The sequence below is a fragment of the Camelus ferus genome, chromosome 4 (genome assembly GCF_009834535.1).
Source record: "Camelus ferus isolate YT-003-E chromosome 4, BCGSAC_Cfer_1.0, whole genome shotgun sequence".
NCBI classification, from domain to species: domain Eukaryota; kingdom Metazoa; phylum Chordata; class Mammalia; order Artiodactyla; family Camelidae; genus Camelus; species Camelus ferus.
Window position 1 is genome coordinate 55,525,121 of NC_045699.1, and position 24,037 is coordinate 55,549,157.

Below are 24,037 nucleotides of genomic sequence, written 5' to 3' on the forward strand. Positions count from 1 at the left end.
CAGGCATCGGGCTGCTGTTCTGAATCAATGTGTAATATGTAGATGAAGCAGGTGTTACTGTCCTCACTGGACAGACGAAAACTCAGAGGTCCAAGGTCACAGGGGCAGTTAGCGTTTGGACTCTCAGCTGTTTTTTCTCCCATCACCCTGAAGGAGCTACAGCAGGCAGCGAGGTGACTGGCCGGTGTTCACCATGAAATTTTCACTCTCTGTTGCTAATTATATACCACAGAAATGTATTTTATTAAGTAGATCAATCTCACTACAATGACTGTTTTAGATCATGAAGACAGTATACATTTTACTAAATGAGGAAAAAAGAAACCAAGTAATCAGCCAGATTGATTTCTGGATTCCAGGTGTCATTTTTGTTTCATGCTTTCACTATTGCTTTGCCCAGATTTTCTCCTTTCAGCATTCCCATAAATGCAGCTGGCATGTTTTCAAATCCTTCAGTGACGTGTTCACGGTATTGGATCTTACCCTGTATGGAAACAGCAACAGATAGTGTAGATTGATTTCATAGTCTAAATGATACACTCTTCTCATGGGAGCAACACGTTTATCAGTACATCGTGGCAAACCTGGACCTAAGAGGTGGAGACCCTGTCCTCTTTGAACTCAGTCATTCTGGGGGCATGATCCACACACACAGTGTCTGTAACAGATTACAGTACACGTAAGAGTTTAATAATAGGCGTCAGATCACAGCATAGCAAAATGAGAAATGTCACAAGGAAGCAACTAAGCAATTTCTAAGTAAACTGAACAGAAAAATTTAATAATGTAGTGACCTCAGAAGAGGTGGAAGTAAATGGAGCAGGGGGACACCCTTCTAGGGTACCATCTGTGTTCCTCTTTCTAGTAGCCCGATGATGCAGCATCATTACCTCTGTTTGACCCCTGAAGGGGCAGAACCTGTTCAGGAGATATAAATACCACAGTCGTCTAATCATGTCTTCCCTCCGAGCCAAGATCTGTTCAGTATGTGTTTAGCATTCTTTTAGGAGTGTGGGAGGGAAGAGGTCATTTAGTGAAGGTTTTTCCTTTCTCTTCTGCAAGGCTCAGTCTGCTATGTGGAACTAATTCACATTCTCATATTACTATTACTATTATTATTATCATCATCATCATCATCATCATGGGGTGGTAATTAGGTTTATTTATTTTGCATGCTTTTTTATTAAAGTATATCTATTTATTTTTTTAACAGAGGTACCGGGGATTGAACCCAGGACCTCACACAGGCTAGGCATGCACTCTACCACTGAGCTATAACCTGCCCCCTCATTCTCACATTATTTTAAAGGGGTCTTGAAACCTAAGTTACCTGATACCATTTTTTCCCTAATGCATTCCAGTGATGGTTTAGCGTCCTTTGTGGATCTCAGGGACTGTGAATTTGCTTGAGGTCACTCAACTAGTATGTAGGGGAGCTGGGATTCGAACCCTTAACTAGAAAGCCCCAATTCACTCTTGTTCTTGAAGAGGCAAAGAACCTGTAGAGGGTCAAAAGCTGTAATCAAAAGTTTGAAGGTTCAAAGTAGAGGATAAAAACTAATACAAGATGTTAATAATATGGAAAGTTAGGGTATAGAATACAGGGTAGATGGGAACTCTTTGTGCTCACTTTGTAGTTTTTCTGTAAATCTAAAACTATTCTAAGATAAAAAGTGTATTTAAAGAAGGGGGAGGGCTGAGAAAAAAGAATAAGTAGATGAGAGAGAAATTAGACCAATTCACTAGTTACTTAGAACTACAATTAGGTTCGCTTCATTAGCAGAAAGCATTAGGGACACCAGCATAGGGGTGTCTTGTTGTCAGCTGTGGTCATGTTCCATTTCACCAACGGGGACGAAGAGGCTGCACACTGGGGACTCAGAAAGCATCCCGCTCTCCCCAGCAGCCTGGGAAGAGCCCCGCCCAGTGCTCTGAGTGCTGGATGGGGAACCGCCAAGCTCCAGTGGCTGTCAGAGGAGCAGTCTATTTCTTTGAACTTGGAAATGATCATAAAGCCGGGAGTCAGGAAGTGTGGTGCCGCTTCCCCCTCGGATACGAAAATAATGCACCTGGGTCGTCCCGATTTCTGCCGACTAAAACTGGAAGAGCCATGGCACAGATATACGCCCGTCTAACATGCGTGCGTTCAGCGATACTCGCCTCGTGCCTACATTGTTCAGACACGCGTCTAGGTGCTGGGGAGACATCAGAGAGCAAAACTACGTGGCGTCGCCCCCTCGTGGAGGTTACATCCTCATCAGGGGGAGGTGGGCAGGAAGTACAGTAACTAAGTGAATTATAGTATATGTTGCATTAAAAGATGATCATTGCTATGGATAAAAGCTAAGGAGAATCAAGAATGAAGAGGGGGTTGCAATTTAAAATAGGGTCACTGTAAATGCCGCCTCATTTAGAAGGCAGTTTTCAGGGAAAACTTGAAGGGGGCGGTGAGAGAATGAAGTAATTACAGAGAGGAGGGAGGGGTGTGGGGAGGGATTGCTCAGAGTGAGCGAGGGCGTGAAGAACAGATGAAGTCGGGGAGGCCAGGTAGTGTCTAGCCTTGCAGGTTTGATCTGAGTGAAATGGGGGGCTTTGTAGAGTTCTGAGCATAAGAACGACTTGGTTTGATTTATGCTCAAAAAGATCACTCTGGCTGCTGTGTTGGGAATTGTCTGTAGGGGCAAATAAAGGTGGGACCAGATAGGAGGCTCCCGCGACACCCAGGCTGGACGAGGGGGTGGCCTAGACCGGGCCGGTAGCAGTGGAGGAGGGAGACCGGTCTGACTCTCTCTGTGTCTCCAAGGCTGGGCCACCCACATTTGTGGACAGATTAGACAGTGGTGTGACAGAAAGAAAGGACTCAGAGATGGTGTCTAGGGTTTTGAATTGAGCAACTAAAAGGGCATAACTGAGACGGCACGGTCTGTGCGTGGAGCAGGTTGGGCAGGAAAGATCACGACATACTTGGTTTTTAACGTGTTACATCAGAGAGAGGGAAGGGCACTGCACATACAGTAGGGCAGCTGTTGAACAGCCTCAAGCTAAGAGGAGAGACGGAGGCTGGAGACAGACAGATTGGCGCTGTTAGTGTCCTGATGAGATTTAAAAATAGCCGGGAGCCTGGATGAGGTTCCTAAGGGATGGAGAGAGTGTGCACAGAGAAGCAAAGAGGCCCAGGGACCAGCGCTGGGACACGCTATTATTAACTTGGAGAGAAGAAAAGAAGCTGGCAGAGGGGTCTGAGGAGGACCAGCTGGGAAAACCAAGAGCCAAGGGAAAAAAGGAGATAGTGACCCCCTCTGTCGAACACTCCCCGCAGCCAAGTAATGCTCAGAGCTGACCGCTGGCGTTCAGCGTGCGATGGACCTCGGAGACCCTGACAAAAACACCGTTGGTGGAATGACAACGGTGCAAAAGCCCGACAGGCAAGTTTAAGAAAGAACGGAGAGAGAGGAGCCGCAGACGGTGAGTGCAGACGAGGCTCCCCGGCATTTTGTGACGGGGGGTGGGGCAGTGAGGCGAACCCGCACCTGCCGTGGAAGTGACGCCTGCAGCATCACAGGGGAAGGGGGCCCAGCGGAGCCGCGGCTCTGGAGCCCCTTACCTCTAAGACCCACGCCAGCAGGTCTTTCAGAGCCTGCTGCTTGACTTCTCCTTGCCAGCGGTAGACGATGAAGCCTTCCATGTGGAGCTCCTGGTAGATGATGTTTTCTGGGTCGGGGCCTGTGAAGAGGGCACATTTGGGCACCAGGGTCCAGGGAGGTGGCCGTGGTGAAAACAAGCATTACACGGCAGGGCAGAGGTCTCCCGGGGCTTTCCCTCCGGTTCCCTCCACTTTCTGATCCACGGGGCTGCCCACGAGTCAGCACGCGTTCTGTGGTCGGCAGAATAACGGCCCCCAAACACGTCCACATTCCCAGTTCCCTGAACCCGTGAATATGTTACCTCACATGTCTGAAGGGGCTTTGCAGATGTGATTAAGTTAAGAACCTTCCGATGGGGAGATGATTCTGTATCATCCAGGTGGGCCCACACAAGGGTCCTTGTGAGGGAAAGAGGGATGCAGAAAAGTCAGAACTGGGAAAAGATACCGATGATGGAAGCAGAGATCAGAGAGAGAAAGACGGAGAGGGAGACTGGAGATGCTGTACTGCTGGCTTTGAAGATGGAGGAAGGGACCCTGAGTCAAAGGATGCTAGACCTGGAAAAGGCATGGAGACAGACTCTCTTCTTGAGCCTTCAGGGGTGCAGCCCTGCTGACCCATCTTAGACCCCTGGCCTCCAGAGCTGCCAGACAATACATTTGTGCTGTTTTAAGCAACTACATTTGTGCAAGTCACACGTTACAGCCCATCATGGAAAACTGACACACACTTGGAGTCCTTGCACAGGCCAGGCCACCAGGGAATGCCCATTCCTCTTGTGCCAGAAGCAGGTCCACCAAAATCTCCCAGACACTTCCACAGAACAGAAAGAGGTCCTGACGGCAACACGTGAAATGTTTCTATGCTGCTCAAGGTGCAGTTCCCTGATATTCCCAATACTTAGCATGTTCGTCTTTATGGCTTAATCCAGTCATTCTGTGGTGGAAACCTATGCACTTCTGTTCTCAAAGCAGATGCAAAACAACTAGCATCCCCCCGGCCTGAGAGCCAACAAGGGACTAGATCAAGAGGCTCAGCAAGTGCCCCACCTGTCCCTGCCCTGCCCTTGCCATTTCAAGGAACCAAGCGTTAGCCTGAACCCTGGGTCTCACACTTTTGTGTGTATCGGAATCACATGGAGGGCTGGTGAAAAGAGACTGCTGGGCCCCTCCCCCGGTTTCTGACTGTGGAGGTGAAGTGGGCCCCAGGGATCTGTACTTCTAACAAGTCCCCAGGAGACTGTGGTGCCACTGGCCTGGGGCCTGCACTTTGAGAAGCACCAGCGTAGAAGAAGCACAGGGCTACCCTGCAGCCTTCCGTGTGTGAGGAAAGAGGCTGTGTTGGGGCCTGGTTTATCTGCCCAAGGACCCTAGGTGATCAGAAACTGAGGGAATGACACCTGAGTCTTACAAGTTCCAGAAAGTCAGGTGAAAACGCCTAGGGAATATCGGGGCCAGAAGAGCCCAGGTGACTGGCAGAGCCCAGTGTCAGCATCCTTCATCCCCGGCATCACTCAGGCCTGAAGTTCCCACTCACTGCTTTGAAGAAAGTAACAACAGCAGTTGGAAAAATCAGGCTTTGTCCTGAACCGAAAGAAACTAATGCAAAATAAGAGGGACATGAGAGAATGGCACATCCAAATCCTAGGTTGGTCTAAAGTAGAAAGGCTGCTTCTCCAGCAGACCCACCTCAGCCTTGTTAATTTTGGGTTGAGGATTGAAATCCTCATTTCCTCATCTTGGAAGTAGAGGGAATACTGTTTCTGGGTTTGTCCACCCTGATAGGAACATAGGTTCTTTATTGAGAGCAAAAGACACACTTGGCATTAAAGTTGAGGGGAACAATTACGTGCCTCCGAGCTCTCCTAACGGTGAAATATGTTGGAATTTCTGGAGATCAGAGACAGGGCGGAATCTCACCAGATTAAAATGGAATGGACAAGGCCAGCTGATATCTCACAGACCCGTCTGAGTGGCTGAACTTCCAAGGACTAATTGCTAAAAAGACTAGATCAAGTTACTGTCTCCAAAATATTTGGCTGTACCTCATTGGACTGTGGTCAGGAAAATGCATGCTGGAGCTCTGCTCACTTGGCAAGAGGAAGATTTCCCATGATTCTAGCTTAGTAGCAGTTAGAAAAATATAGGGAAAATAAGTCCTGAACAATAATAAGATGGCCAGGTGCACCTGGAGTTTCCTTCTCGGAGAAGATAGCATCTCTGAGTCTTCACAACCCAACAGAGATCGACCAGCTGTCCTTCCTCAGCCCCTTCCACCCTCACCCAGCTGCCTCAGGGCAGCTGTGGTGGTGTTCACCAGCAAGGCTCTAAGGTTTCATTTCCACAAGTGAAGCCATCAAAGAAGGAGGAGTAACAAGTTTATTTATGGTTGCCTAGATCCCTATGGAATCTGGAAGGTTCCTTTTCATTCTTCTTTTATCTATCTATCTATCTATCATCTTATTTATTTATTTATTGGACCACAGGTAAATCTGTAATCTCACCCATAGCATAGGATCATTGTAGCAGAAAAGGACTCTGGATGAGGTGGTCAGAAGACCTGTCTTTGTTTTGAGTCTGTCACTAATAGGATTTAAAGAGTCTCTGGGCCTTTTGGCCATTCATCTCATCATTCCCTAAAATAAGAGCCCTAGGCAACATCTCTCAGAGAATTGGGACTTGAAGAGCGTGGTTCTCCAGCTGAGACTGCGTTTGGACTGATGCGGGTATGGCGGTGGGAGGGCGCGGTCCCAGCCTAAGAAAGGGGAGAAGTAGGGGGTGGCACAGCACGGCAGGGCACAGGAGAAGCAAAACCAGGATAGTCTAGGAATGCAGAGGATGCATGTTTCTTTCCCTTTTCAGTGGAAACCGTCAGTTTGGCGAGGCCAGGGTGTCCTGCTGCTCTCGGATGCTCTGGCCGCGACTGTCTGAAGGAAACGGCCGCCCGCTTTTCCCTTGATGTCACCCACATCAAGACACCCTCTACCCACCCCTCAACCCCCACTACATCCCAAATATCCTGAAGAACCCTAATATTTTACCAGCCAGACCAAGGTGTTCTATTTCTAAATCAAATCATGGCTTTTTACAACTTTGCAGGAAACAGCAGGTAAAAAACTAAAACTTTTAATAACTGGTTCCTCTGTATTTTCAGATCCTGTTACTTCTCTATGTCAAAATCCAAGATAAGCTGATTTAGCTAATATATACAATTAAATATATTTAGTTTAATAAATAGTATTTCATCAAGAATATTAGGAAATCTTTTAAATATTCTGATAGCTGCTGGCCGACAGCATATCTGTGCACCTTCTCCTCATCCAGTCTTTCTACACCTGTGATCACGTGCATGAGCTCATTACCTGGGGGAAGTGGGCCCGTTCTGTTATATGTAGAGATGGCCCCACATATAGCAATTCTTCCAAATTTCTTCATCTGGGAGATAACAGTGTTGGAAAACTCTCCACCTACCTAAACACATAGGAAAACAAACAAACAAAACCTTTAAATAATCTAGACACTAGAAAATTCAGGAGAATCATTAACCGACAGTGATCATTTCACAATATTTGTTTTAGCAGCAATAACACTGATTAAATTAACCCAGCAGTGCAGAAAATTGAAGTTGGAAAAAGACATTAGAAACTGGGTGTTTTCATTTGACTGTAGGAACATACTTATATAATTTATAAATTTTACTTTATTATATTTTGGGGGGGAGGTTCCGATCAGTTCAGTAATCTCATTGCCCTCTTTAAAAGCATAGAAAAATAACTCAGAAGCCGCATCAAGAACAAAGTTGGAGGACTCAAATTTTCTGATTTCAGACTCAGAATACAAATTTGTGGATGCCAGCAGGGAGGTGGGTGGGAAGGGACAGACTGGGAGTTTGAGACTGGTAGATACTGACAGGTATATATAGAATAGAATAAACAAGTTTATAATGTATATAGCACAGGGAAATATATACGAGATCTTGTGGCAGTTCACGGGGAAAAAGAATATGAAAATGAATATATGTATATTCATGTATGACTGAAAAATTGTGCTGTATGCCAGAAATTGACACAGCATTATAAACTGACTATAACTCAATAAAAAAAAATTTCTGATTTCAAAACTTACTACAAAGCTATATTAATCAAGACAGTATGAGAGCAGAAATATAGATAAATAGTACTAAACTGAGTCTAAAAATAAGCATTTATGGTCAATTGATTTTTGACGAGGGTGCCAGAACAATTCAACAGGGGAAAAAATAATCTTTTTAGCATATGGTGCAAAACAACTGACATACACAGGGAAAAGAATGAAATTGGACTCCTTTCTTACACGATACACAAAAAATTAAGTTAAAATGTGTCGTAGACCTAAATGTAAGAGCTCAAATGATAAAACTCTTAGAAAAAAACCGTAGGAGTAAACCTTTGTGACCCTGGGTAAGGCAAAGCCTTCTTCGATGTGACACCAAAAGCCCAAGCTACAAAAGGAAAAAATAAATTGGACTTCATCAAAATTTTAAACTTTTGTGCTTCAGAGGACACCATCAAGAAAGTGAAAGGGAAAAAAAGAAAGAAAAAGAGAGTGAAAGCAACTCACAGAATAAGACAAAATGTTTGCAAACCATATATGGGAGATATTATTACTAAGGATCCTCATTAGTAGGATATTCCACACATGAGAGTTGGACCACTTGCTAACATTTATTTGTATACTCCGAGTCAATACTCACAGAGCATTCCTTGGTCATTTGCAGACATACACAGTGGGGCGAAAGAGACAAAAGTTCCCAGCTAAGGTCAGAAAAGGCGAAGGCACTGCCTTCTGTTTTCAGCGCTCATACAGAGGTCACCACAGGAGGAAGACAGTAGGGGGCAGTGCAGAGGCAAGAAGTGTCACCTCTGGGGCCAGTCCAATGGGGTATGTATCCCAACTCTGGGAGGATTAGCAGTGGGGCAGCCTCAGACGAGTTACTTGACACTTTTGAACCTCATTCTTTCTTTGTTTAAATAAAGAAAACAGAAGCTATAGGAAGGACTTAAGATCGCAATCTATGTGAGCTATGTGCCTGTATGTGCGTACTTTCAGCAGGAGCAATGGTTCAGTGTCTGCAGTGACTTTATAGAACGTGATGACCAGGAATACTGAGAGCTGGTTATGTCTGATAAGGGACTTGTATCTGGAATATATAAAGAATTCTGACCACTCGACAAATAACCTGACTGAAAATGGGCAAAGGGTTTGAGCAAATATTTCTCCAGAGAAGATACACAAATGGCCAATAAGCACGTGAAAAGATGCTTGGTATCATTAGCCAACAGAGAAATGCAAATCAAAACCACAATGAAATATCACTTCAAACTCACTAGGATGGCCACAATCAAAATGACAGATAACAAATGTTGAAGATTTGCGGAAACTGGAACCCTCATCGACTGCTGGTGAGAATGTAAAACAGTGCAGCCGTTTTGCAAAATAATATGGCAGTTCCTCAAACTGTTAAACATGGAGTTACCATGTGACCCAGCAATTCCACCTGTGGGTATATAGCCCAGAGAAACGAAAACAAACACCCACATACAACTTGTACCTGAATGGTCATAGCAGCATTATACATAATAGCCAAGCAGTATAAAAACTCAATTGCCCGTTAACTGATGGATGGATGAATAAAATGCGATACATCCATACAATGGAATGTTATTTGGCCATAAAAAAGAACGAAATACTAAGACATGTTACAACATGGATCAACCTTGAAAACATGCTAAATCTTAAGAAGCCAGTCACAAAAGATCACTTTTAGAGCAAAGGAGAGTGACGGCTAATGAGCAGAGCATTTCTTTTTGGGGTGATGAAGGTGCTCTGAAATTGACAGTGGCCACGGTTTTACAATTCTGTGAGTATACTAAAAATTATTGAGTTCCATTCTTTATTTTTTTTTGTTTTTTAATTTTTTTTTGAGTTCCATACTTTAAATGAGTCACATATATCTCAATAAAGCTGATTTTTTTTTTAATGGCATATGGGCTTTCCCTCGTGTATTTTAGATGGAAACTCTAGAGGTATATTCCCTTGTATAGTATCTTGTTGCTTTGTTAGTAAATCAGACCTTAAGTCCATCTTGTACTTACGTTATCAAAATAACAATCATAACCACCAGGAGAGGTCTGTCTCAAAGCTTCTTCCAAAGACTTGACTGTTTTGTAGTTAAAGGCAACATCAAATCCAAGCTCTTTAAGGTAGGCAACCTTTTCGTCAGACCCTGCTGCTCCAACAACTTTGCAGCCCTACAAGGGGGAAAAAATGGAAACCATTTATGAGCCACAAGCCTGGGCCAACTCTATCCTCCTCGTCTAGTAGGGTCAGGTTCCCCAAGAACACCCTTCTAGGTGCCAAGCACATATATAAGGATACGATAATGGGCCAACAGGCCCTGTAGGTGAAATTCGCCCCTCAACTAGCCTACAGGATAACCCAACCATAACTTCAGCTTGCCTCTGCCACCCAGCAGACCGCTGGTACGTTTACGTGGTTTGCATCTCGTACCAACCTGCTGGCTTGACGGCCTTTTCATTTGACTCTCTCGTTTCTTTATTTGGGGGCTTCTCTTCCCTGGCAGTGGCTTGAACGCCATCTCTTGGTGCAGCAGTTTAGACCACACTGCAGGCTCAGCCCTGGGGCTCTCATGTCATGCACAGCCTTCCTGGTACCAGACCCCTTCCTGTTGCGTGGTTTGGCCCAAAGCATTGGACTACAGATGCTGCCTAAGCATAGCGTGCATCCCGGAGAGCACTGTGAGTGAGACCAGAGCTTACACGGAAGCACGGAGAGTAGCTCTTCAGAAAGCTCTCCTCTGTTCTGCATGTATCATGAAGACCAGACGGTCAGCCTCAGTTCTCTTTCAACTGAGGAAAGCCCTTTGGGTTCATACCTCTATCTGTACCAACAACCACCACCATCTACTTTTTCCATTCCTTCACGATTTAAGAGAAAGCTATTTTGCAAGATCTCTATCCTTGGTCCTTTTTCCTTCTAACTTTATACTCTCATAGGATGATCTCCTTCACTCTTGTGACCTCACTGCCACCTTCCTGCAGATGGTTTCCCTGTCTATTTAACTCCAGCCAAGTCTCTCTCCTGAGTTCCAAATCAGTATTTTTAATTATGCAAATCTTCACTTGGACAGCCTGAGGGGCCTCACAGTCAGTGTGTCTAGAATGGAATGTATTTTTTTCTTCTTGCTTCTTACTTCTTGTTCCTCCTCCATTCTCTTTTTCAGTGACTGATACCACCCAGTTATCCAAACCTGAAACACATGGATCATAGGAGATGCTTTCCTTCCTCTTGTCCCCATTCAATCACCAGGTTTTATTCTTTTTTACCAAGTAGGCTTAAAAGCTGCCCCTGCCTTCCAGTCTTCACTGTCAGTGTGTTATAATTCTCACCTGAATTACTGAAAGAGATTCCTAGTATGGCTTCTCGTTTCTAGTCCTGTGTCCCTATGAACTATCCTCCTCCCAAGGCCAAGATGATTTCTCTAAAATGCAGAATTAATCATGTCATTCCCCTAAGGATTACGCACAAAATTCTTAGCGTGGCAGTCTCCAGGGGAGTTTCTCAAAGAAGAGTTTAAGGATAAGTCCTATCAAACTTTTGAAAGAAAAACCCCTTAGAGTTCTAATAAAACATTTAAAATTTGAACTTTGGAAATACTACTAATTGATTTTGTAAGTCTAGCATAATCCAAAGCTAAACACTAATAAGTTCTGAACAAAAAACTTCAAACCAAACTCACTTATGAATATAGATACAAAAATTCTATATAAAATGTTATTAAGTTAAATCCAAAAGTGTAAGTTCATAATATACCATTGGTAAACAAAGATCATTCCAGATTGGTATAATGGTTCAGTACTGGAAAACGAATTTAATTCCTTAACTGCAAAATTTGATAAAATGTAACATCTATTCCTACTTATTTACTTATTTAAATAAATTCTTTCTGCAGCCTCTGTGATAGCTTCATCTCTTTATTTGTATTCCAAGCTCCCACTAGCACTGGTGACCAGCCCAAACCCTTGGCTGTTGGTTGTAGCCCTGTACTCATCTGTATCCACCTAACTCTTTCCCTGGAAACTAGGTCCTGAATCCTACATCCAGCCTCTGGCAAAGGATCAGCCAAAGCAGACGACCTTGGAACATTTCCACTCTGTGATACACATCCTGACCCTGTTTGATATGCCTGCTGCCTTGTATCCCCCATCATGAGATCAGATCTCTTGAGCACAGACCCCTGTCCAGATCAGAGCCAATGTTTCCATGACCTGGGTGCCTGCCATGAGTTAGTTCTCAGGCTATGACCTCACTTCTCTGGGCTGACTGCAGGAGCCTTTGCAACGGGGCCATGTGGGCGATGACTCTTGGTTGATTTCAAGTCCCTCCTCCTATTATTGGGGGCACTCATGAAGGAAGGAGATTAAGCTATAACAAGAAACGTTCAGTAAAAAATTATTTTCATAGCTACTGCTTATAAACTCACTACTCTAGACAGAGGCCATTCCGGACTTGAGACCTGCAGTGTTACCAAGTAACAATGTTCAGGTCATCTTGGCCACACCATTTTCCCCACTTCCCTCATTTCTCAATCATTCTCGATCTCCAGCTTCTAAATAAGATAGACTGGACCACATTCCCTGAGATGAGGGATGGCCTGCTGGCGTTCACCGCTACATCCCCATTGCTCGCTGTGGGTGTTGAGTAAATGCCTGTTATGGAGGAAGACACTTACCTTGAGCTTGGCTATCTGCCCCACGACCGAGCCCACTGCTCCTGCTGCTGCATTAACCATCACTGTTTCTCCACCCTTCACACCACAGATGTTAAGTAGGCCGAAGTAGGCTGTTAGGCTGAGGGAAGAAAAGTAAGGCTACGTGCATAAATTCTAAATAAAATAAAATATAAATCTAAATCTCACTTGTATATACCCTGAAGGCCTTCTCGGTATCCCAATGTCACGGAGCCAGGTGAAAGACAGAAAATAGAGGAAATGAATATTACTGGCCACTAATGGTCCTCCTCCTCCTTCTTTACCTCAGATAGGAATAGAGACGTTGGGAACTGGAGAAGGAACGGAGAGTTGGCCGGAGGGGGCCAGCATGCTGCCCATCAGCAGGGCAAGTTTCAGAGGTGAAAGAAACTAGGTCCCCTTTAAACTCAAGGGATCCAAGAATAGAGAGCTTATGCCTCAGCCCCAAGTAAGTCCTCAGGAGATGGTGAGATTCATGGGGAAAACCTCCACATCATCATGGTGCCACAGTCACAAAGCAGAGGTAACAGTACGTGGTGCCCAGGCCTGAGAGGGTCAGGGAGAAACACCTCGAGTTTTCCATGGCTCCAAAGTGGTTTGGAAGAACCCCGTCTCGTCCTAAGTGAGATGCCAAAGTGAGCTCGCCGGGAAGGAAATGATGAGCCTGCAAGGATGCCGCTCCGACAGCCCTGATGGGGATTCAGTGAAGAAACCACCATATCTCAGTGGATTTCCAGCTTGGAGGGGGATGTGGCTGAGGACTCAATGGGAAAACTAAACACTCTGAGCAGGGGACCAGCACAAGACCAAGACAGATCAAGAACAAGAAGCTACTGTTCCCCCTCTGCTGACACTGGATTTGCGTCAGCTCTGGGAGCTTTGCATCAGTCCTAGGGAGAAGACAAAGGAAATCGTGAATTTTAAACCTGAAATGTTGTGAGAAATCACTGGCTTAACTTGAGGTTTTATTTTACTACACCACCTTGAGATAGAAATGAAGTACAATAGTAGAAAAATTTAAGTTATATATTTTGCACCCCTGAGTCTGAGCCCATTATTGTGATTGTTCTGTTACTTGCAAAATTTCAGACAAATTCATATGAAGTTATTTCCATGTAAAACAGAAACTACACACTGGTGTAACTTGAGCTCACCCAGCCTCTGATGATATCTGAGGGCCAGTTAGAGTTGGGCATTGAAGGGAAAGGCAGTGGAAGGCATAGACAGCATTTTTTCTGAGGATCCAAATATCTAACATTCCCTTAACCCAGTGTTTATTCAAAAGATGGATGGAATGCCACCTGCCTCAGAATCACCTGGAGCTTTATGAAAACTTTAGATCCCCAGGCCCCACTGATTCAGGAATACTGGAATGTGGAAATCTGAATTTTAATAGGACCCTCAGTGATTCTTCTGGATGTAAGCAGCTGAGAACCATGGCCTTACTGAATGCTAATACCAGAGTGTGCTGGGCAAGTTAACCTAACCCCAAAAGAGAAGCAGAAGATACATTTTCTGATAGTGTCATTCTACCCACGATAACCCGTGTGCCCCGTCCTCCATTCTCCCTTCTAGATACTTGCAAAGTCAGCTTTCAATTAGACATATTGACCTCAGATATACAAGGCCTTTGCCAAACATCACCTTTTAAAAATAAAGTGGAAAGTGATAAATGCTGGAGAGGGTGTGGAGAAAAGGGAACCCTCCTACACTGTTGGCAGGAATGTAGTTCGGTGCAACCATTATGGAAAACAGTGTGGAGATTCCTCAAAGACACTAAAAATAGGCCTACTGCACGATCCAACAATCTCACTTCTGGGCACATAACCAGAGGGAACTCTAATTTGAAAAGATACGTGCACCCCAGTATTCATAGCAGCACTATATGCAATAGCCAAGACATGGAAACCACCTAAAAGTCCATCAGCAGATGACTGGATAAAGAAGCTGTGGTATATTTATACAATGGAATACTACTCAGCCATAAAACATAATAAAATTATGCCACTTGCAGCAACATGGATGGATCTGGAGATCGTCATTTTAAGTGAAGACCCTAGGTTTTAAAGTTCAGCTTCTTTTACAGTTTATAGCAGAGGTGCCAGCATTCCAGAACAGTCAGCCAATCCCATTGGTAAGTGGCTCATAATGGTGGGAATTCTCAAAGAATGGGTGGGGTGTTGGAGGTGGAGGCTAGCAACGTGGCATATATAACTTCTCTTCAGTGTTTGAGAACCACTGGTATGAAGTTGATTGTCTGGAGTAAAAGTACACTCCTGAGAGGCTGGGAACAGGTGAATGAGAAATAGACCCACACATGCATAAATAATGCTCTGTTTTAGAATTCAAATCTCCTAATATTTTACAAATTACTTTCTCCCCAGCTAAGTCATAGGAGACCTGCCCCGAGGTTTCCTTATGTCGGCCTTCACTCCCGTGCTCCTACCCGCAGCTCAGTTTAGAGAGAAAGATGAGTGACATAACAAGGTGGGAAGAAGAGCTGTCATTAGCAGAGGAAAGTCCGGGAAGGGCTGTCATTCTGTTTAGAGCCCACTAATTGCATGTAAAAAGGTATTAAGCATCCTCTAACTTCTTCATGTTGTCTCTTGGCTGTGGCAATTCTGAGGAGTTCAAATTCTGAGTGTGATATGAACTTGGGGTGTATGGGACAGGTTTTGTTGGAGGCTGATATTGCGGGAGAGGGTATACATTCCCATTTCATTCTTCAGAAGTCCTTCAAAGTGTGAAAAAGACAGAGGGAGGAAGGGTAGGAAGAAGGAAGGAAAGGATCACACCACTTAGAGAAAGAAATGGGTCCCAGGCTAGGAAAGTTTTGGGGATATTACAAGGAATTCAGCCGACCTTGCTTCCCCAGGGCGTGAGAGGAAACCTGAGGTCCAACGGGCAGCTGGGACCTGGAGAGCAGACACAGGATGAACTGACCAGGAGCCCTGCTGAGGGATAAGGCCAAGAGAGTGTTTCAAATCTGTGCCACACTGAGTGATGGTACAACCACACTGTGATTCATCTCTGATATTTAAACTTCAGAGTCCCTGACACCTCCCGAAACTCAGATGCGTATAAAGAAGGTGAGGAATGAGAGACTGTACAGAATGGCCAAGGTAGACTGAACTCTCATTCCCTTTTTAAGCTCTGAAATGGAGGCAGAGATGAGTGAGGGGTGAAGCCAAGACCCGTCCAGGGACAGAAGGAGCTGGTTCCTTTGTGTTCCCACTTGCCAGTGGCTTGAGGGCGGCCATGTCCCATGCTGCTTCTCACTGTTGCTTTCTCCTTGACCTGATTTCCCCTCTCACTCTCCTTCAGCCCAAGGCTAACACTAGCCCCTCTTCTTCCCTTCTTCATCCCACCACCCTCTCTTATCAACTCCTGAGCCTAGCATGTCTTCTTGTTGACCAAGTTCTGAACCAACCATTTTGGAAAACGAGAATATTAGGCAAACCAGTGAAATATACCCATGAAACTCACCCGGGCATGCCAACCGTTCCCAGAGCCAAAGACAGGGGTAACGTGTCCGGCCACTCTGCAAGCAGCTTTTCCAGGTCTTTCCCATCAGAGATAGAGTGCGTGGTCCAGCCTGACTGAACCAGTACAATGGTTCCTACTGGGAAGGCTGAGTTTTTACTTTCCACAACTCTGAAAGAGAAAGCACATTCAGACACGTGAAACTCCTTCCCTTTCAAGGGAGGCGGGATGCTGCACGGTTAGCGTCCACGAAAGGGCAGTGAGTTTGATATTCCATGGCTGACCACCCTACCACGTCTCTCCATCTTAATTCTTAAGTCATTGGTCTCTCCGCCTTGAGAAAAAATATTGGCCATCATAGAGGAACTCTCAACTGGTCCATCTGTGCGTCATCACTCACTTTTCTTCTCTCTAAGCCAGAGGCATTCACCCTCTGGTTCAAGGTGACCTGGACACCAGCCTCTTCTGTTCTTCAGGGCTACCCTCCATCTCTTAGCCCTCCTACTCTCTTGAATCCTTAATATTTTCCTCTCTACAGACCCTTTCCTTCCACTCAACTTCACCCTCCTGTATTCTCATCCTATCCCTACCTTCCCCCTCTCTCTTCTTCCTTTGACACCCAAACTTCTTCACTTTCCACTCACTTGATAACCCAGTGCGACCTGCCTTCCACCCCTGCTGCTCCACTAAGGTCACAACAATCCCCTAATTTGCAAAATCCAGTGGACACTCTTCCTGCATGATCTGATTTTACCTTCCTGCTGCATTCAACATGCTGGGTCATCCAAAACTCTCCCCTGTTGGTTTCCAAGACACTGACTGACCCCGGCTTTTTGCTTCCCCCTCAAGCTGCTCCTTTTTTTGTCTCATTTGATGATTCCCTTTCTTCCATCTTTTCCCACGCTTACCGTTCTTTACTGTCTCCCCCTCAGATCATGAAGTTATGTAACACACTTTTATTATAGAAAAGTAAAAATCTACAGAATATCAGTTCCAGTCCCACCGTACAGAGATAACTGCTCATATTTTGGTGAATGTCACAGTGATCTTAATGGCATATTTTAAAATGCATATTATATGTATTTACATAATTGAAATAATTTTATATGTCAGGGAACCCCATTTTCCTTTCTCAACATGATACTAGGTATATATAAATTACACTTTTTTCTATGTTGGCAAGAATCCTTCAAAAGTTATAATGAATTTATTTATTCATCCATTATTAGACATTTAGGTTACTTCTGACATTTTTCATAATGTAAATTGTATTTCAGTTCATATTCATAAATAGGAATTTATCATTTCTTTAGGCAGTATTTCTATAAATGGAATTACTAGGTCAAAGAGCATTAAAATATTTGTAACTCTTGTTACATATTGCCAAATTCCCTTCTAGAAGGTTGTGCCACCTTCTGCTTTTACTGTCAATGTATGAATGTATTATAACAACATTTCCATCACTGGGTATTATCTTAAAAAAAATAAAACTTTGCCAATTCAGTGAACACAAATAACACGTTTATGTCTTTGGTTATTAGCAAGAAATGCGTAAGACCTATATGAAGAAAATTGTTGATGGGTCATAAGACAAAAACGGATATGCTTGAAGAGAAATATTGTAAAGAAATCAGTTCCCTCTAAATAAATCTCTAAATCTCAATAAATAAATCTATAAAGCCACTAAAATCCCAATAAAAATCCAAATAAGATTTCAATAAACGGTATTACAACTTGCTAGTCATTTGGACATAAACACTTCAGTCCTTGTTCCAAAATAAAAATGGCTCAAAGATTTAAATGTAAACAATGAAAATATAAAAATACTAGAAGAACATATGAGTAAATATTCTAGCAATTTTGGAGGGGAGAATGCCTTTCTAATCAGGAAGGAACCAAGAAGCCATAATTACAAATATTAATACTTTTATCACATAAAAATTTTAAAACTATGATTGGACACAGAAGAAAAGATAAACAAAGACCCAAATATCTGCAGGACTAATATTCCTGACATACCAGAAGCTTTTACAAATCAATTTAAATGAAAGGACCTAAAGGAAAAGAGCAAAGGACATGAACAGATAATCAGAAGAAAACTGATCATTAATTTACAAAGAGGATGTCAACGTCCCACTAATGATGATAGAAATGCAACTTAAACTCAGCATCAATAAAAGCAAGGTCAGTAAGCATCAACATATTCACCTCGGGCTGCCAAGAGTGATGGTTAGCAATGGGCATACAGATATGAGGGAAGCAGGTCCTTTAAGACACTATTGGTGAGAGTGGATTACAATCTGAAGTGCAATCTGTCATCACCTCCTCAAATTAAAATGTGCATCTTCTTTGACCTAGAGTTTAAACTTCTGGGAATTTAATGAAGGCAATAATCATCCGGGTGGGCAAAATGCATACAGACACACTCAGACAGATGCATACATATTCCTTGCAGAACTATTTGCCATAGAAAGAATTGGAAACAGCTGTTATCAGTAGATTAGTTAAATGGCAGATAACAGTGGAATAATCTGCAGCCATTAAAAGGTGGGTAGTATATTTATCCATTGTCGACAAAACAGATCCATGACATATCAAGTGAGAAAAAGCAACTTGCTGAAGGGCATTTAATCTGATGGGAGATGATAAATATTCGTACATGTACTGAGCAGTTTTTGAAATAATAATGTATTAACAGCATTCATCTCTAAGGTTCAGGTGACGGGGGAAATTTCAGTCTCCAAGATATAAATTTTTATTTTATTTGAATTTTTACAATAATCAGGAACTGAAGGAATCCTTTTTTTTTTTTTTTAGTACTTAAAAGTAAGGCTAGCAAAGTGAAATTGAAATGACAACAATTTCACATTCTTCCCTCCCTCTCAATTAGCCAGGAAAGGGGCCGATTTCCCAAGTTATTTCCAAGGTCAAACAGTGAGTGACCCACACAGGCAGAAGGAACTGTAGGATGGACAGAAACAGGGCCCAGGGAGACATACTTTCCAAGCATTGGGACAAATGGAAATAATTACCTGGCCACTTGCTGTCCCATCATCTTATCACCCTCCTTCAATCTTTTCGAGACAAGTCTGGAGAACAAAACAAAACATAACATTCTTAATACAGAAGAGCATCTGGGGAAAGACTCAAATTTCAAGCCAAATGGAAAACCACCAGATACATGAGGACAATACAACTGGGTGAAATGCATGGGGACAGCTGTTAGAGCTGGTTCTGCTAAGAGTATTTTCCTGTGAAATGAACATGAGAATCTTACCATCATGCTCATTTGTGGATCAGTTTCTACCAATGACTTTAAAACTGCAACCCAGGTACCACTGGGTACCTGTTACCCAAAACACCAGACACACAGAAAAGGATGCTAGTTAACATTTGGAAACATGTTTTTCACTTAAGATTTGAATCTCTTTCAATCAACAATCAATGAAAACAATTATTTAAAAGGATGATGGCTGTATTGTTTACCGAGGCAAAAAATTACTGAGTCAGTGGCCAATGGAAGATTTTATTCCCTCCCCTCTCTGAATTGTTTACTGAGTCAACTGCAGATTACCCAAATTAAAAAATACAGATAAAGGGAAGGCAGGAAAAATCTAATTTTCCTCTTAGCCTCTTCCTCTGCCCAAATGACTTGCCTGCAGTGAAATGGAGAAATTGGAGTTCGGCTTCTTTCTTCTTTTAATTTTTTGGGAAGCAATTCTGGTGAATGAGGAGAGGCAAACTGTGCACTTTAAGATGGGGATGGTTGTAAAATAAAGGGGCCAGTGTAATCCCTCACTGCTCTGCTCAGACCTTTGCCTGAAAAAGATGAGCATCCACAAATCCCACCACTGCTATCCTACTGGGAGAGATGGGGAAATGACAGTGTTTGGAATCAGCTGGCTATTTTAAAAGGCTGACCACTTCAAAACAGTATTCAATACACAACATAAGAATTTCCAGGAGGAAAATAATACCTCATGTAAGGATCCACAGAGATGAACAAAGCTTCCAGCAGGACCTCTACAAAATAAAGCATTCCACAGGCAGTTAGACACCCAGGCCCGATGCCTTGTCTTTGGCCTTCTAAATAAACAGTCTTTCTGCTACAGGGTTGCCCTCTCATCTGTGCCGTCTATTGAACAGACAAGAAGAGTTCTCACATTTGCCCCAGTCCAGTTCATACAACTAAAAATTATTATTAAAATTTTTAAAATTTTAAATAAAATTTAAAATGACCTTTTTACTTAGCATTTACCCCATGCTTTACCTAGATTATTTCATATGATGTTCTGAACAATTATTGTTTCCATTTTATTCAAGGTTAGGTTAAGTAACTTGCCCAGGTCCACATTTGTAACCACTATGTTACACTATGCTTCTATGCTCACGTAGGGTGTTATTACCAGCCCCTGCTAGTATTAAAAAAATACATGCATTTTGCTGGAGTGACCCTCATGCACGCATTCTCTGGAATTTTGATTCTGAGTCCTGGCTATCCCAGCTTAGATGGGACTGATGATAACTCTGCCATGCTATTTGATTATGTGCCCTTTCCTCAAAGCTCACTTACCTGAAAACAGCCCTTAGAGACACCCCTTAGCATGTGCTCTGCAAAGCTGATCTCCAAACACGTGATGGGGTGCATCGCCATTTCTCTCCCTTCAATTTCTGTAGGTTTTCCTTGTCCCTCCACTTTCCCCAAGGAAATGGGAGGCCCCTCAGTGAAGGAGGGTTTTTTCCTCCTTGTTTGCCCACAGGGACAGTCTGAGCCCTGCAAACAGCCACTAGGCAGTGCTTACCCCACTGTTACCATGGGGCTCACCACAACAGAGGAAACCCTCCCCAGCGTCTAGCGAGTCATGAAGAACAGTGCACCGAAGCGTGAGTATTTTTTTAAATGGAGATATTTAAATGGGTCCAGGGATTGAACCCAGGACCTTGTGCATACTAAGAACACGTGCTCTACCACTGAGCTCTACCCCCACCCCTTGTGAGTGTCAATTACCAAGGGAAACAGAGGGATCCTCCAATGTGACATCAAGGCTTTGCGCAGGCAACCTTGAAAAAGTCCCTGTGGCAGACCGCACAGTGGCCACAGATACCACCCATCCCCCTGTGCCGGCCTCTCTGCCGTCCTCCCATCAAGAAGTCTGTTGCCACCCCTTGAATCTGGGCTTGGCTACGTGACTTGCTTTGATGAAGAGCATGTGAGCAAACATGATACAAGTGGAGGCTTGAACAGTGCTTGCATACTGGAGCTGGGCAACTCCTGCTGCTCCTGATTTATGAACTCACAGCAAAAACAGCCTGCTAGAAAGACCACGTAGAGGAGAACTGAGGCTAACCACCAGACATGTGAGTGATGCCCCTCCTGAATTAACCGCTTAGCCCAGATGAGACCTACAGAAGAACCACCACTGTCACCCAGCCCAAACAGCCAACCCACAGAATTGTGAACTAACAAATGATGGTTGTTCGAAGTCACTAAACGTGGAGGTGGTCTGTTATTCAGCAAAGGCAAACTGATACAGTCTCTCCCAACTCTAATCTTATGAGTGTGACTTACCTCCGTTTTTTAAGGGTGGGAGTTCGACCGTCTTCAACTCAAAGTCACTGTTAGTCGGGTAGCCTTTAAAGTGTTTCTTCAGGATCCAGCTCCTGGCATGAACCATGGTGAAGCTCCTAGAATACAGTAAACACGTAGTCAGTGCCATAAAGTGACGGGATTCTTACGGCTCCCTAAGCATTGCACTGAGGCCAGACGGCAGCAGGGTCTACTCATCATGAGCTTCGCATCAGTATCATTTATCATCAGTCATGTTTATCTAGTGTTCATTGTCTCTACTGCTGTGTTAAGCATTTCATACTTACCATCTCATTTTATCCTCATAGCTTCCCTATGAGATAGGCAGCGTTAGCATTGCCAGTGTACAGTGCACAGATGTCCAGGAAACTGAGACTACCCCAGAAATCTCCAAGGCAAGGAAAAATGGAGACCGATATAAATTCTTTCTAGCCACCGCTAAGGTTTCTCTAGAGCACTGAACATCTAACTGGAGTGCAAACATTCCACTTCTCTCCTCAAATGAAGCGAATTCTAAGGAAAAGCATCAAACACACACAACCGTATAGAAGTACATGCACATCTTTCAGGTGGACAGAGCGATGCGTTCTAGGACAGGCAGGCTCAGGAACACCTGACAACCACTGGGGGGCGCTGCCGCTCCGTCCCATTTTCAGGCGCGCGTTTTCTGTGGCATCAAAGGGGAAATCTAAGATCTGCTTGGCTTTAACCTTGCCTGCACACAAGGCCAAGAGATAATTCAGGCAGCCCTGAACTCTCGGGTCTGGGTGTTTACTTGGACTGAGCTTCCCCTGCATCACGTGGAAGCCACATATACTCCCGCTGCCACTGGTGAGTTCACTCTGTCCCCGTCCAGTGCCGAGGACTGGGGCCCCTCGTAGCCTACAGGGGACATTTCCCTATTGCAAGTGGAGTGGTCCGGGTGGTCCGGTCCGCAACTCTGCTGTTCCTACTTGTCTCTTTTCCCAAAAAAGGCAGCCGCTGCGAATTCCGGACTCGCGGCAAGTCCAGAAGCCCCCCTGGAAAGGGCGTGGCTACAGAGGCAGGCGAGGATCAGGGGGGTCCCACCCGCCAGAGGAAGGGAGTCGGGTGGAATGCCCAGACCAGGAGCGCTCGCTCCCAGATCCCACTTCGTCTCCGCGCCCAAACCTTATGTTAACCGAATTCCGACCCTGTCGTTCTCATTCCACACTTGTCCCAGTTTTGCAGTCCCGCGAGTTCCTTGGCCAGCCCCCTCCCCGGTGGAGGCAGCTCTGCCGGGCACCCAAAACGCTGCTAGGCCATGCCCTTCCCGCCAGCACCGGTCTCCGATCTCTCCAAGATCCTTCAGGGACCGGGAAACACTGGCCGGACATCCTGCTTCAAGTTTCCTCCGAGTGCAAGACCCAGAGGTTACTCGGTATTAGCAGAAGGCGAGCATCGCGCAAAGGCTTCGCAACAGGGTAGTCTAGATACTCACCAAGGGAAAAAAGGTGGGGGATGGTTACTCAACAAGAGTCCGCAGGATCCACTACCTAGAGCAGGCGATGGGGACTGGGCCTCGTCGCGCCAGGAGCCGGAAATGACCGCGGATCCCAGGAGAGGGTGGAGTATCCCCTGATAGGGGGGACTGCTCCCGGAAGGATGGAGTTCGAGGTGTGTGTGTGTGTGTGTGTGTGTGTGTGTACGTACCACTGACCTATCTGGGAACCCGCTGGAAGATAGGAGAAGGAGCATAGGTCCCTTCTGCTCCCACCAGGAGGAGGGAGACAAAGGCGAGCTTCCCCATCACTTGCAGCTCGGGTGTGACTCCGGCCTGGCTCTGCTCAAGGCCTGTGCCCACCCTCCTTCCTTTGGGTGCAGCTCTGAATGAGCTACTTAACCCCTTCCTGCCTAATTCACCCGTCTGCAAGATCAGGATAAGATTTGTGTTTTATGAAAATTAAATCTTTTTAAAGAATAAAATGAGTTAACACCAGTGCTTAGACTAGTACAGGCAGGTGCTGAGCTCAATAAAGGATAGATCATGGTGATGAGACAGGAAGGGGGCAGGGCACAGCCATTCAAAGAATAACACAGCAGTTAACACCAGAATGGAGAAACATTTGTGAAGGAAAACCACTGCAAACCATATCAGTAAGCAAAGAATGCTGAAACCTTCAAGTCATCAACCACTGCTGCCAGCCCCCAGTGAAGACAAGCCTGCAGCGGCCTCTGCAGCCACTCACAATGGTGCACTCCAGGGGGACTCAGAAAAAGAAAGGACAGGATACTGGCCCTGGATAGCTAGGTGCTTGCCAAAGGAATGAATTCAATGAGCCCAAATGTTTGCTCCCTCTCCTACATAGAAAAGCGCTAAATTCTTCAACTTGAGATGCCTGGTTTTCTTTAGTTAACAAGTAACTTTTAATGTTCCTGTTACAGAAATGACAGGCCAGCCAAGAACCAAGCACCACTTCGGAGGGTTGGAGTACTCAGATTTATTACGCCGGCGGGCTCAGAGGGACTTCTGCTCCGAACCTCTGAGCACCTCCAA

At 44.6% G+C, this 24,037-nt stretch overlaps 1 protein-coding gene across 1 annotated transcript; it reads right to left on the reverse strand.

Annotated features, from left to right (window-relative positions):
• Nucleotides 1-212: 212 nt before the first annotated feature.
• PTGR1 (prostaglandin reductase 1) lies at nucleotides 213-23,253 on the reverse strand. The gene is made up of 10 exons (XM_006178163.3): nucleotides 22,982-23,253; nucleotides 21,505-21,620; nucleotides 19,913-19,958; nucleotides 18,968-19,024; nucleotides 15,939-16,106; nucleotides 12,435-12,552; nucleotides 9,778-9,933; nucleotides 7,006-7,114; nucleotides 3,605-3,723; nucleotides 213-484 (listed from the first exon to the last, which is right to left on the reverse strand). Exons 1-10 carry the CDS (start codon nucleotides 23,236-23,238, stop codon nucleotides 374-376), a joined length of 1,257 nt encoding a protein of 418 aa, XP_006178225.3. The 5' UTR covers nucleotides 23,239-23,253; the 3' UTR covers nucleotides 213-373.
• Nucleotides 23,254-24,037: the final 784 nt, after the last annotated feature.